Source organism: Barbus barbus (genome assembly GCF_936440315.1).
Source record: "Barbus barbus genome assembly, chromosome: 8".
Taxonomy (NCBI): Eukaryota; Metazoa; Chordata; class Actinopteri; order Cypriniformes; family Cyprinidae; genus Barbus; species Barbus barbus.
The window spans coordinates 28521575-28535081 of NC_136736.1; the positions used below are offsets into that span (position 1 = coordinate 28521575).

A 13507-nucleotide genomic window follows, 5' to 3' on the forward strand; every position below is an offset into this window, starting at 1 on the left:
ATTGAAGCAATAGATATATTGTTCAAAATTAAGACTTAAGTACTTGGAAACCTTCTGGTTGTTAGATGTTAGTGAAACATGTTCATAGTTAATGTGATGAACTGCACCTGTTGCACACTTGTGAGAACGTGAGGAGAACTGACTTCTTAATTTCATGCAAAGACCAAAAATGAGTCAGAAAAGTAAAGTCGGCTGTGAAAAAACCTGTAAAATAATTTGTTTGCAGATGCCATGGTCATATTTTGCTATATAATGCATTCATGCATTTTTAAGCGTGACCTCAGCATTCAAATAGTGTTGGGCACACATGCAGTCTGTCATGCAAGTGAAATGCACATCATGCAGAGCAGGTGTGCACAGTGTTGGGGAAAGTTAATGTATTCTTTGACTCTGCAATAGTCAGCGACTCTTCAAGAGTGAACCAGCCTAAACTCTTTGCATTATCAGAGCTGGAGATCAATCCTCATTAGCATACTGCTCCCTAGCAACCAGAACATGGACAGGACATCTGTTGTTCTATAATCGCTTTCTGTCAAACAAGGCAGAAGAACAACAGATTAACTCATAACCTGTCCTTCTGTTCACCTCCCGAACTGTCTCATAAAGGTCGCCCCGTGTGAATCTAAAGTAATAGTGTTGATTCATACTAGTGACTTGAGTTTTTGAATGGGCGGACTAGCAGTTATGGGATTTCAATTATAAGTGAATACTTTTTTCATTTCTTCAATAGCCTAGACTAATTCTAAAACACTGTAATTTAATTTATTAAAGTGGATATTATTGCAATATTGATTTATTTTATTATTTATTATTACTGCATAACTTGGCACCTTTCAGTTTCAGTTCAAGATATGTTGCAAATGTGAGTTGAAGATCTTCAAGTGCTTGTCTTGTAGTATACCATACAGTGTAAACTAAAACAATGAATACTGCGAATGAAAAAAACAAACAAACAAATAGGTTCTCCTTTTAAAGGAGTAGTTTACTTCCAGAATAAAAATTTTGTGACAATTTACTCACCCCATGTCATCCAAGATGTCTTTCTTTCTTTCTTCAGTCGAAAAGAAAGTAAGGTTTTTGAGGAAAGCATTCCAGGATTTTTCTCCACAAAGTGGACTTCAGTGGGAGCCCACGGGCTGAAGGTCCAAAATGAAGTTTCATTGTGGCTTCGAAGAGCTCTACATGATCCCAGCTGAGAAATAGGGGTCTTACAGTATCTAGCAAAACGATCGGTCATTTTCTAAAAATGTCTATACTTTTTATCTACAAATGCTTGTCTTGATCTAGCGATGCACATTTGCGACTTCACGCATTGCGTAATCACGTTGGAAAGGTCATGCATGGTTAGTTCTTCATCTTTGTACTCTGGTTCAAAAAGGAGGGTAGGGTGAAAAACTCCATCTCGTTTTCTCCTCAGACTTCAAAATGTTCCAAAATCGTTGTTTTACCTCTTTTTTTTGTAAAGGCTGTTTGACTTTCTTTACACGTTCGCTTTGTAAAAACTGAGTCGGTACTTCCGCCTTCGTCACACATGACCTGTCCAACGTGACTACATAATGCGTTAGATCAAGCTAGTGCAAGACAAGCATTTGTGGTTAAAAAGTATATAAATGTAAATTTTTTGAAAATGGCCGATCGTTTCACTATAGATAAGACCCTTATTTCTCGGCTGGGATCACCTAGAGGTCTTGGATGCTGCATTAAAACTGCAATTTGGACCTTTCATCCATTGGTTCCCATTGAAGTCCACTATATGGAGAAAAATCATGAAATGTTTTCCTCAAAACCCTTAATTTCTTTTCGACTGAAGAAAGAAAGACATCTTGGATGACATGGGGAGAGTAAATTATCAGATTTTTTTTATTCTGGAAGTGAATTAATCTTTTAAAGAGCCATGCTTTTGTTTGTCTTTCACAGGTTTTGACAGTTCTGTGGGCAATAATTGAGAAATGTCTCTGAGAAAGACACATTTATTTATAAATTAAATGCAATTCAGTCATAATTTCTGTTAAATAGCTTCAACAAAGCAAACTAAAATCTTTGCAAACTACCCCTAATTGGAAATCTCTGTACGGAGATTTGAGAAATGGTGTTGTGTTTCAGTACCATAACAAATTAGATATATTTTTTTCCTCCAGTTAGCCTCCATTAACTTCTGGAGATAAGCTTCCATAGACACTTACTGTTCAACAAAAGCAGTGCATTTTCAAAAGGCTACTCTTCTTTGACGTCATTTGTGTGTGTGTGTGTGTGTGTGTGTGTGTGTATGGACATTAGTAATTTATCCACACCCATAAATTGAGGATAGTGCTATGTACACAAGTAAGACTGATCTTCAATGCACTTTCATTTGTCTCCTTGCCAAACAGAGTGAACAACATGCCTCCTTTCATTCAGTCATTGTCTGTCAACAAACTTTTACTCATGGTAAAATAAGCTGTAAAACCTATTATGTAGCTGAGCTTCTGTCATGGTACTGAAAAATGTAGTTAGTTTACTAGCATCACTGGTTTTAGTTTGTTACTCCCCAGGACTGCATGGAAGTGAGCAAGAACAATTCATTCACTTCATTCATATCAAAGTCTAGCAAACTACTACAGCAAACTCATCAATCTTTACAGTGATCCAGTTTCATTTATCTTCAATGCAGTGTTGAGGTTTGAACAGCACCCAGACCGTTCTCACAGGTCAGAATACAAGACGCCATTTATTTACTTGCGAGCCACGTGTTGTAAGTCATTACTACAGTCTGTAACGGTGCATGCTGGCTGGGATGCTATCAGTCTCATTTCGTGGGCAGGTTGAGGAATGGTGTTGTTAGCTAAAGGGCCGCCTGAAGGTTAGTGTTCATATTGATGGATGAATAAGAGATTTAGCTTATTGCTGTAGCATTACCCTCACACCATGGAAGAAATACCAACAAGTCAGGTGTAGGGAAGCGAGCCAACCTCACAAGCGGTTCATTATAAAATCAAACCTGAAGGAAATTACTGTCCTACCTCCTTTCTCAAAGCTCTTTGTTAAATTCACTCTTGTGTCCTTTTTCACCTTTGGGGTTCAGGTGCTTATATTAGCTTACTTCATTAAGTGGAGGTTGATTGTCTTTTCCTTCGGGACCTTTTGTGATCTTTGCAATAAGGTTGAGTGAGGGATTGTGGGAAACCAGTGATTAGCTGTGGATATTCAGAGGGGCACTGTTGGTTCAGAAGCCACTGATCTCTCAAGCTTGCTATACAGAAACTCTCGACAACGGAAACTTTTAAATCTGAGAAAGAGTTGTTAGTCATCTATCATGCAGTGTTGTCATCCCACGCAGAATTTTCCATTACAGCCACTAGATAACTTATCACAAATGTGCTATGAAATATGAGGCGAGTCAATTCTTGGCTCGCTTCATTTCAAAGCAGATGTTTCTGAGGATGCTCTCTTACAAGCAAGTCTACAGCAATGCACTAAACTGGTAATTAGTTTTGTTTACACTCTGAAGAAGCTTTTCTCAATTTATCCTCCACTTGCTTCTTTGAGAATGATTGATAATAGAGATACTTTTTGCATCATTAAAGAAATAGTTTACCTTAAAATGAATATTTTGTCATAATTGAATTGCCTTTGTGTTGTTGCAAACCTATATAACGTATCTGTGTTTGTATTTTTTTATTCTTAGCATTATTTTTTATGCATTTCCTGGCCAATCTTTTTAATATAATGAAAATAAATGAAGACTGGGGCTTTAAAGGGGTCATTGGATGCAAAATTCACCTTAAAAGTTGTTTGAACATAAATGTGTGTTGGAAGTGTGTGTACACATCCATCCTATAATGATAAAAATCCACCCAGTTTTTCTGTTTTTTTTTTTATCCCCATTTTAACATCTCCTTTCTCAAATCAGGCTGTTCTGAGATTCCTGTCAGAATAATGTAGTTCAGTACTGACCACTCCCACGATAGTTGATTGACAAGGCCGTCTTACCTTAGACCCACCCTGACTGAGCTGAGTGAACTGGTTTTTATGAATCTTTGCAAATCACCTTTCCTAATAATGTGCTAGTTATCCAGTTTCATGGCTGAAGTTTACAGTCTTCTCGTAACCCCACGGAAGAGAGGGGCGGGGTCAGCAGAGCTTATTAGCATTTAAAGCAACATGGATTATAATGGCTTGATGAAAACAGAGCTGATTTTGACAGGGTAAAGAAAGTGTTTTTTTACACTACCATTGAGAAATTTTAACCAAAGTATGTTATAGACTTTTTATTAAAGGGGTGGTTGATTGCAATTTTACTTTTTTAACGTTAGTTAGTGTGTAATGTTGCTGTTTGAGCATAAACAGTACCTGCAAAGTTGCAGCGCTGAAAGTTCAATGAAAACGGAGATATTAAGTCTTTTAAAATTCTGGCAGTTTAATGCCTACAAAAATGGCTCATAGGGACTACAACGGGTTACTTCCAGGGTCCGATACGTCACAAACCCAGATAAACCTCGCCCTCGGGAACATGTAAGGAAGGGTGCGAGGCCATACTGTGCTGCTTTAGAGAAGAAGAAGAGAAAATTAGGGGTGCATGTAAAAATCTATTCATATATGTATCGTGATTCTGTCTTCTAATGATTCTACTGGATTCACAACTTTCAAAATCAATGTTCTAAAACAGCCGTTCTTAATAATGTTTCTCGTGTCTTCCTGCTCTGCACACACTCTGCATCTCTCTCTCTCATTCAGATCATCAGATCAGCTTATTTTCACATAGCAATGAGAAGCGTTATACATGGGCGGGTGTGCGGTTGCTATGCTGTATTAAAGCTTTAATCAGAATAAAACCTATTAAAAGCTAACAGAAGCAGTAGAATTTACAAACAAGAGAGTATCTAAAAGTATGAGACAACAACAAACAAACATACCATTAAGAGCCGTGCTTGCACAGGTTCTGCGCTATACTCTTCACTAATATCCTCTGCGTTTCAATCGGGCTCACATTGATAAGCAATATTGACGACGTCATTGTTTACAATGCAACCGGTGCATTGTGGAATAAAGGTAAATTGCGTGAAAAATAATGTTTTTTTTTTTTTTTTTTTTTTAAATGAAGCATAAACACGTTAGACTGCACCTCATAAACACAATCAAGCCTAGAAAAAAAAAAACAGTCAACCACCCCTTTAAGACTCTAAAGAATCATATCAACTTGTGGAAAATGGGCATCCGATTACCCCTTTAAAGTTTCTAAATTACATTTTTCAGTGATTAATGGTTTGCATTTGGGTCTGTTCCTTACACAAAGTTATTAAGGACTCAGAATATACTAATGTACCAATTTATGATACTTTTGTGTTTACTTTTTGAAGCTTGACAGCTCCAGTTCACTTTCATTGTCACTGCATGCTTCGACCATTTTATTAAGCGAAATTTCTCCTTTTGTGTTCCATGGAAGAAAGAAAGTCAGAGGTGTTTGGAATGGCATAATCAAGATGAGTAAACCTTTCCTTTAGGAATATAATTATCATAGTGCCGTTTGCATTTGCCAGTTCTGTCTGTCTTCCTGTCACCACATTCTTATTCAGCTGCAAACCATGAGTGATATTTCTAAATGTGTTAACACAAATGGTTCAATCAACAACAAATGCAGAGAAATGAATCACAGTATTTGTCTGTTCTTTAAAACGAGATATGTTAATACAATAAATCTACGTAGAGTACTAGATGTATCTTTTTTTTTTTTTTACAAAAATCTAGACAGTAACTTTCATTTTCTTTTGGGCATCTGTGTAAAGCAGTGACATCTGATTTGTGAACTAATTGTTCTTTTGAACTGCTGGTTCATTTTAATGATTTGGTTGAAAGGATTCTGAACATATTTTCAAATCACTTGGCTGTAATAAAGAAATTAGGGTGTAAACCTTTTGTGCTGGTGAACTTAGAGACAAGGGAGAGTATGATCCAAATGCAGTATTTATTAAACAATAATTCAAGGACAAGGAACAGGAACAGTAGCCAAAAAAACAGGCACAGAACTGAAGAAGCCAATATAACATCCAACAGTGGACAAGACCTGACAATGAAATACAGAGGTTTAAATACACACAGGGTAACAATATGGCAAAACACACTTGAATACAATCAGAGAGTAATAAAGGAATCCAAAAGACCTACAAACTGGCTACAAAGACACTCCAGACAGGAAGCAACTTAAAAGTCCAAGTGAAAAACAGGGAACACAGGCCAGACTCATTACAAAGTCTTAAAAGTTAATTGTTGTATTTAAATCATAAATGCATATTTCAGAAATAAATCCATGCATCATAAAAATGTAGGATTTCTATTCATGCATCAAACAGAGCACCCAAAACATTTTTAAAAAGTTGAAATGTTTGCACCATGAGTGGTGGATTTTTTTTAAGATGGCATATGTGAATTTGAAAATATATTTTTTTTCTTATGAATTTTAAGAAACATCTGATTTGGATCTAGTGGACCCTAATTATAGTCAGTCAACTAGTCAATCATACCACCCACCAACAAATGGATTATGAAAATATGTAGTTCCCTTCCAGGAACGTCGAGCTGCGTCCGGAGACGCTATGGGAACGCCCTCAGCGTCATTCCGCTCTGAATATCGTATGTAATCAGTCCAATAGAAGGGCGAAGCGTCACGGGCGGGGTGACGTCACGACCAGGAAGTATATAAGCACTGCGAGACGCAGCTCTCGTTCCCTTCAGGGAACCTGGGTTACATACGTAACCTAGGTCGTTTTACCCATCTGTAAGATAGATGAAAGATTACTCATTCTTGTCAGAGTGAATAATGTTCTTTTTTCTCCCAGTTAATTGGTCCTTCTGCGTATGGTTGCCATTATGCATGAGCATTAACAAATCCTTTAAAATCCATTTACAAATCTCTCTCTCTTTTTTTCCTCCAGTTTGTGGCGCAGCCAAACTGTCAGCAGCTGTTGGCCACACTATGGTATGATGGTTTTCCTGGCTGGCGACGCCGTCACTGGGCAGTTAAGCTGGTCATGTGTTTCATTATCGGCTTGCTCTTCCCGGTCTTCTCGCTGGTCTACCTGCTGGCTCCAAAAAGCACACTGGGGCTCTTCATTAAAAAACCCTTCATCAAATTTATCTGCCACACAGCCTCCTACCTCACCTTCCTCTTCCTCCTCCTCCTAGCCTCACAGCACATAGCACGCACCAACCTACACATACAGGGCCCTCCGCCCACTGTGGTGGAGTGGATGATACTACCTTGGGTGCTGGGTGAGTATGATTGGATGTGTCATGGGGATGTAGGTCATATAGCATGTTTAAATTTTGTTAATGAAATATATTATGAAATTCTGTGCAAGTCAACACTGTATTGATATTCTTCAAATATTCAGGTCAGGGATTTTTACTTAACCCTTAACCCAAGTAATAAAGTTCTACAGCTAATTAAGCCTTAACCATTAAAAACACACTGTTTTCAACTTTATTTTGTGAATTATTTGAACTTTTAGTGTGATATTTATTTTAGTGTTTTCATGGTTTTTTCTCTCACATTGATTTACATCGAATACATTCAAAATATAACTAACATCAATTGAAATATTTGATTTAATTTCAGTTGTGGATGGTCTGCATGAAAATTTAGTTTGATGCAAAGAATCCTAAAGAAAGTTATTACAAAGAAAAAAGTTTTTCTCATGTACGATAACCAATAAATTGTTAAAATTCAAATACAATAATATTTTGTCTAAGATAAAATGACAAATAAAGTTCTAAAAACTAAAATAAATATAGAAGTGAATTTAGGCATGTGCTATAATGTACATTAATATTGGATTTTTTTTTGTTGTTATATTTGCTAAGATCACATTTAACTGTTATTAAGTTATTAAATTATTAGTGTTTCTAAATGTTAACTTTGAGTGTCAGATGATGGCAAAGCTAATCTAAATGTAAATGCAGGGAAAATAAGTATGCACAATTAAATATGTAACATCAACTGATACAATAAATTAAAATTAAAACACTAAAAAATAAAATAAATCTACAAGTGAATTCAGGCATCACTCCATTATGCACTATATATTATGTACTATATTAAAAATAGAAATTAATTGTGAGATTAGCTAAAGATTACATTTAACAGTGTAATTAAATTATTAGTGTTTTATGCATTTTTTTATTTATACAGTTGTATATACTAAATAATGCACAAATCTGTACATAAATCTGTTTCAGATTCATATCACAGTATTATTATTTATTATTATGATTTTCTATGTCCTATGTATGTATGCATGTATGTACCAAGAGCTCCTTAAAGGGTTCATATGACGTTGACAAAAAGAACATTATTTTGCGTTCTTGGTGTAATGCAGTGGTTCTCAAAGTGTGGGGCGCGCCCGCCAGGGTACACAAGTACTGCGGGGGGGGGGGGGGGCTGAATTTGTATTTAACCTGATCACGTTTAATAAAAAAACATTTTAAGTTGAATTAACGCAGCATGTCCACAATTATTCAAACAACAAACAAATTATACAGAGAGCAAATAACATATTATCAAAGAATATAACTGAATTCAGTCTAGCGTGAGTGTAAGCACACTAAAAAAAGCTATAATCAGTGATGTTGTCTGCAGTGACTTAATCTCTTATTTACATCAAATGTACATCAGCACTTTGTTGTTTCCAATGAGACAATTCGCCGAAGTGCACTGATCAAAATTTTTGAGTATCAGCGATGTTAATATTTAGCAAAATCCCCTTAAATAATAGAAATATTAAAGGAAAAATAAACTAAATATCACAAAAGCACAAATATATATTGGTTCGCATATAACTCTGTCTTCATTTGTATGTTAATAATCTATACGAATTTGAGCTGTTTAATGATGACGTCATATACGTTTAAAGCCGGCGCGAGAAAGCAAAACAATGAAGGAGGCAGAGGATCAAACATCTTCCAGAGTTCTTTCTGCACCTTCACGTTTTGAATCCCAACTGCTGGGAAAACATGACTAAAACGCTATGCAAAGTAACATAGCACTTTATTTTATTTCAGAAAGTATTTTTTATGCTCATTTTGTTGAACATTTCACTATTATATTCATGTGCAAGTTCAGGGTTTTGGTACTTTAAATATAAACTGTACACAATATACACAAAGTTTAGAAAGATGTGATGCATTGTTTTTGTTAATATGACTCATCATATGCAGTCTCTTTTAAGGGTATAATCAACTATTTTCCATTGTCTAGTCTAAGATCTGTTTTTTTTTTTTTGTGTGTGACAGTCTGTATATTAAGTGTATTATTCAACTTATTCCCATGGTCTAGAGTTAAAAACAAAAAACTAAAATCGCAACACATAGCAATGTCGAATCGCAATACTTGTAGATTCTTTAAAAAAAATTGCAATACATATCGTATCGGCACCCAAGTATCGTGATAGTATCGAATCGGGAGGTAGGTGTATCGTCCCATCCCTACTAATATTTAGGTTGAACTGTTCTGGAACAGTGTTGTAAATACAACTTAACCACTGATTTCTAGTTGTGTCCTCTTTTGGAAGCCCAAACAAAGAACCTTCGCTTTCACAACGAAACACAGCATTTCCAGGACATGGCGCCGACGTCAGCAACAATACTACAGTGAGAATAATAGTTCCGCCTTCTTTCACTGCGTATACATTTGGGCGGTGTTTTGCAAATCTTCCCACACCGTGACGTAGATGTGGGGGCGTGTTTGAATGAGCCGCTTTAGGGGGGGCGTGGCAGAGTCTTAACCTTTATAAAGAATATATCTTTGGCTTTGAGACTTTAGTGTTTGCAACTTCAGGGATCTTATCTATGCACAAACAGCTTGTAACACTCCAAAGAGAAAGGAAAACTTGAAATCGCATCATATGACCCCTTTAAAAAACCACAACAAATTCCTTATGTGCTTGCGCACACTTGTTGAATAAAGCTAATTCTGATTCTTATTCTATATGAACATGCACAATTAAAAATGCAATATCATCTAATATATAAACAATTATATCAACTGATACAATAAATTAAAATATTTTCCAATAACCAGTATATTCTGTATTCCAAGTTTAGGCCATTATGTTTGTGTGTTTTGCTCATAGGCTTTATATGGGCTGAGATTAAGGAGATGTGGGACGGAGGTTTTAATGAGTACGTCCATGACTGGTGGAACCTGATGGACTTTGCCATGAATTCTCTCTATTTGGCCACTATATCTTTAAAGATCGTCGCATATGTCAAGGTGAGCTCCTGCTGTAAATGTTTTGCTGTCGATTCAGTCATCCACGCTCACACTCGAATGCACGCGAGCACATGCACGCAGACACACTCCAGACTTCATGACCATCTGCAGCTGTGTTAGTCACCCTGCATGGAAGGGGTTCCAGCCCACTTACAGCATGTGTGTGTGTGCATACTTGTGCAAAATGATAAATGGTCCAAGCCATATAATTTATGTTTTGTTTAGTGTTTGGACACGTTTTCAAGAATTACATTTACAGGCTATGAATGTTTGTGTATGTTCCTGTCTACATGTATTATTTTTTTAAAGAACGATTCCAAAACGTGGGAATATGCTGTAAAAAACAAAAAAAAGGCAAACTGTAAATAACTATTTCATTTTTTTTTTTTTTTTCAGTTTTTACTTTTTACACATTTTTTTCAGTGTCACTTGCTGTTTCTTTTTAATTGTTTGTGAAATTTACTAGCAATTTCTGAGTGAAAATTGTTTCTACACCATTTGTTTTGTGTGTTGGGGGTGAATTTATTAGACAGTTAATATTGTGGTCTTAGTCCCAGTAGAGAACAGAATTTAAAGCAAGAAGAGCTCAGCCATGCCTGGCACTGAAAAGCCAGCCTTATTTCTCTGCCCACTGAAACATGGAATTGAGGGATGGTGCAGAGGGGAGAAGGCGTCTCGTTCCACCCTCAAGTGACGTTACGCAAGGCAAAAGCTCAGGAAATGCCTTAAGAATCTGTTAGACCTTTGACTCAACTGCCTAGAAAAAGACTGAGGCAAATCCAGAACAAAAACTAATGGAAGAACTTCCACACACTGTAGTTTCCGCATTGAACTTTTCCATTATTCTTCACCAAACCATTCCAAAAATTTCTAGAAGGAGTGATTTGAACCTACTTATAGTATTGTATCATTTGTGTCTGCTGTCGGTATTGTTACAGCACCTGATTCACTCAGTGAATTATGCAAATCACGTTAGTTAATGGTGCAATCACATGCTGATTGCAATTTTTATTGCACCACTGCAATCCAGGCATTTGAATCCACTCTTTAAAATGGCAAAATTTTACAGTATCTATAGATATGTGATAGTTATTACATTCTTCTCCATCTTCTGATCATCATTTGATGAATTACTGCTGCCATGATCACTAGAAAATAAACACAAACATTCCTTTTAAGTAGCGCAGCATTAACTGCAGCAGGCAAATAAGCCAATCCATTCACGTATGTGACTCCGATCCATTGAGCCACATTTGCATAAAAAGGAGGCTTATTTGTCCAGAAACAAATGACAGTGACTTGGCAATGAATATAAATATGCATGATGTAGCGCTATACCAGTGCATTTAGCACCTGGTTATGTTGGATTGTGGGTGTTAAAGTATGTGAATAAGGCTAAAAATGGACTTTACACAAATCCGCCAAGACTTGGCTAACCATCTGTAAGCATGATCACAATGCACATACACCAATGATTAAAAATTAAAAAATATGTAGCGCTATCATTGTTAATCATAAGAAATATTTCTTTGAGCAGCATATCAGCATATCAGAATGATTTCTGAAGGATCATGTGACACTGAAGACTGAAGTAATCATGCTGAAAATTCAGCTTCAGCATCACAAGAATAAATTACATTTTAAAATATAATAAAATAGAAAAATAGTTATTTTCAATTGTAATAATATTTCTCAATATTACTGTTTTTACTCTATTTTGATCAAATAAATTCAGTCTTGCACTTCTATTGCATTATGTTTACATAACTAGAAGTAATTGTGTTTATATACTTGTGTAAAATACTTTTTAAATCACAGGGTTTGGTGCTGATTTCAATGCACTAAAGTGGCACAGCATATACAGTAGTTCTTACAATGAAACTAAATAATGATATTTTTGTCCTCTCTAGTATAACAGTTCTCGTCCACGAGAGGAATGGGAGATGTGGCATCCGACGCTGATCGCCGAGGCTTTGTTTGCCATCGCTAACATCTTCAGCTCGCTTCGGCTCATCTCCCTCTTCACGGCCAACTCTCACCTGGGCCCGCTGCAGATCTCACTTGGCCGCATGCTGCTGGACATCCTCAAGTTCCTCTTCATCTACTGTCTAGTGCTGCTGGCCTTCGCCAATGGACTCAACCAGCTATATTTTTACTACGAGACCGAGGCAGCTGATGAACCCAACCACTGCAAGGGGATCCGCTGTGAGAAACAGAACAATGCATTCTCTACGTAAGTTTGTCAGCTTTCTATTTTCTTTTCTTTTTTTCAACCTCTGACATCTGTTTGTTGTATTATTCTGTTCATTTAGTTCTTTAGTTCATTTGGACGGTTCATTTAAATGAATCATTTAAAAACAACGATTCACAGATTCATTTTTGACTACTGTGCAGCAGTTGTCAAAGTTTGAGTTAAAATAATTTGCAAATTATAAACAAACACAACAAGGCTGTAAAAGTGGACTCGTGAGAAGATGAGTTTACCTGTTCCATGTGATGATGTTTAATGTCTTCAACAACCTCAATTTAGCCGCTTGTTAGCAGCTTTTAAAAAAGTCACAAAGGAGGGAAAATATCTTCAGCTTGTGTTAACCACAGACCTTGCTTCAGACATTTAACCAAGCACCCCTTCAAAAAACCATTGACTTTGGGGTGATGGAATTGGAAGTGCTAAATGCTAACTTGTTTACATCCTCCCTGCAGCACTCTGTTGCCCCCATATATATCTTATGTACTGTAGTCAACTACTTTTTAGTAGTTTTATGTAGTCAGTTTTTGAACTGTTTTTGAACAATTTTATATTGTTAGTAGTTTCAAGGAAGCTTTCTCAATGCTGTTTGTTTACAACATGCATTCATCCTTTCCTGTTCTGCAGCTTCAGGTCAGCCTCAGTCAATGCCTGATAGGGCAGCGCTGATGCTGCTTCTGAATATTCATTAAGACCTCTTGCTTTACCAGTGATTTTTTTTATCAATGACGCATCGATAACCGCACAATCATCCAGCACTGCACAATAATGCAGGTTCAAGAATCATCTCATGAATATTTATGAGAGCTAATGTTGAGAAAGAAGAAGATAAATCTGTTCTGTGTCCCTCAGAAAACTGCAGCTGCTCTGTGAAATATAAACACCTGAAACATAAAAAAAAACCTGAGCATGTTGTTGAGACCTCTGGGGATTTTCTTGCATTTCCATCAGAATTCCATTTTTTGCCTGCAGCTGTATGTGGCATTACCACACTGAAGTATCAAATCCCTCAACCC

The 13507-nt window shown here is 36.5% G+C and overlaps 1 protein-coding gene across 1 annotated transcript in view; it reads left to right on the forward strand.

Moving 5' to 3' along the window:
• Positions 1-13507, forward strand: part of LOC306873848 (short transient receptor potential channel 5-like) — a gene marked incomplete at both ends in the record, with an annotated part of 52869 nt that overhangs the window by 28456 nt on the left and 10906 nt on the right. Inside the window, 3 exons of the mRNA XM_079423351.1 lie at positions 6909-7245; positions 10104-10243; positions 12154-12476. Coding sequence (XP_079279477.1) covers positions 6909-7245; positions 10104-10243; positions 12154-12476 — 800 coding nt within the window. The remainder of the gene's footprint in view (positions 1-6908; positions 7246-10103; positions 10244-12153; positions 12477-13507) is intronic.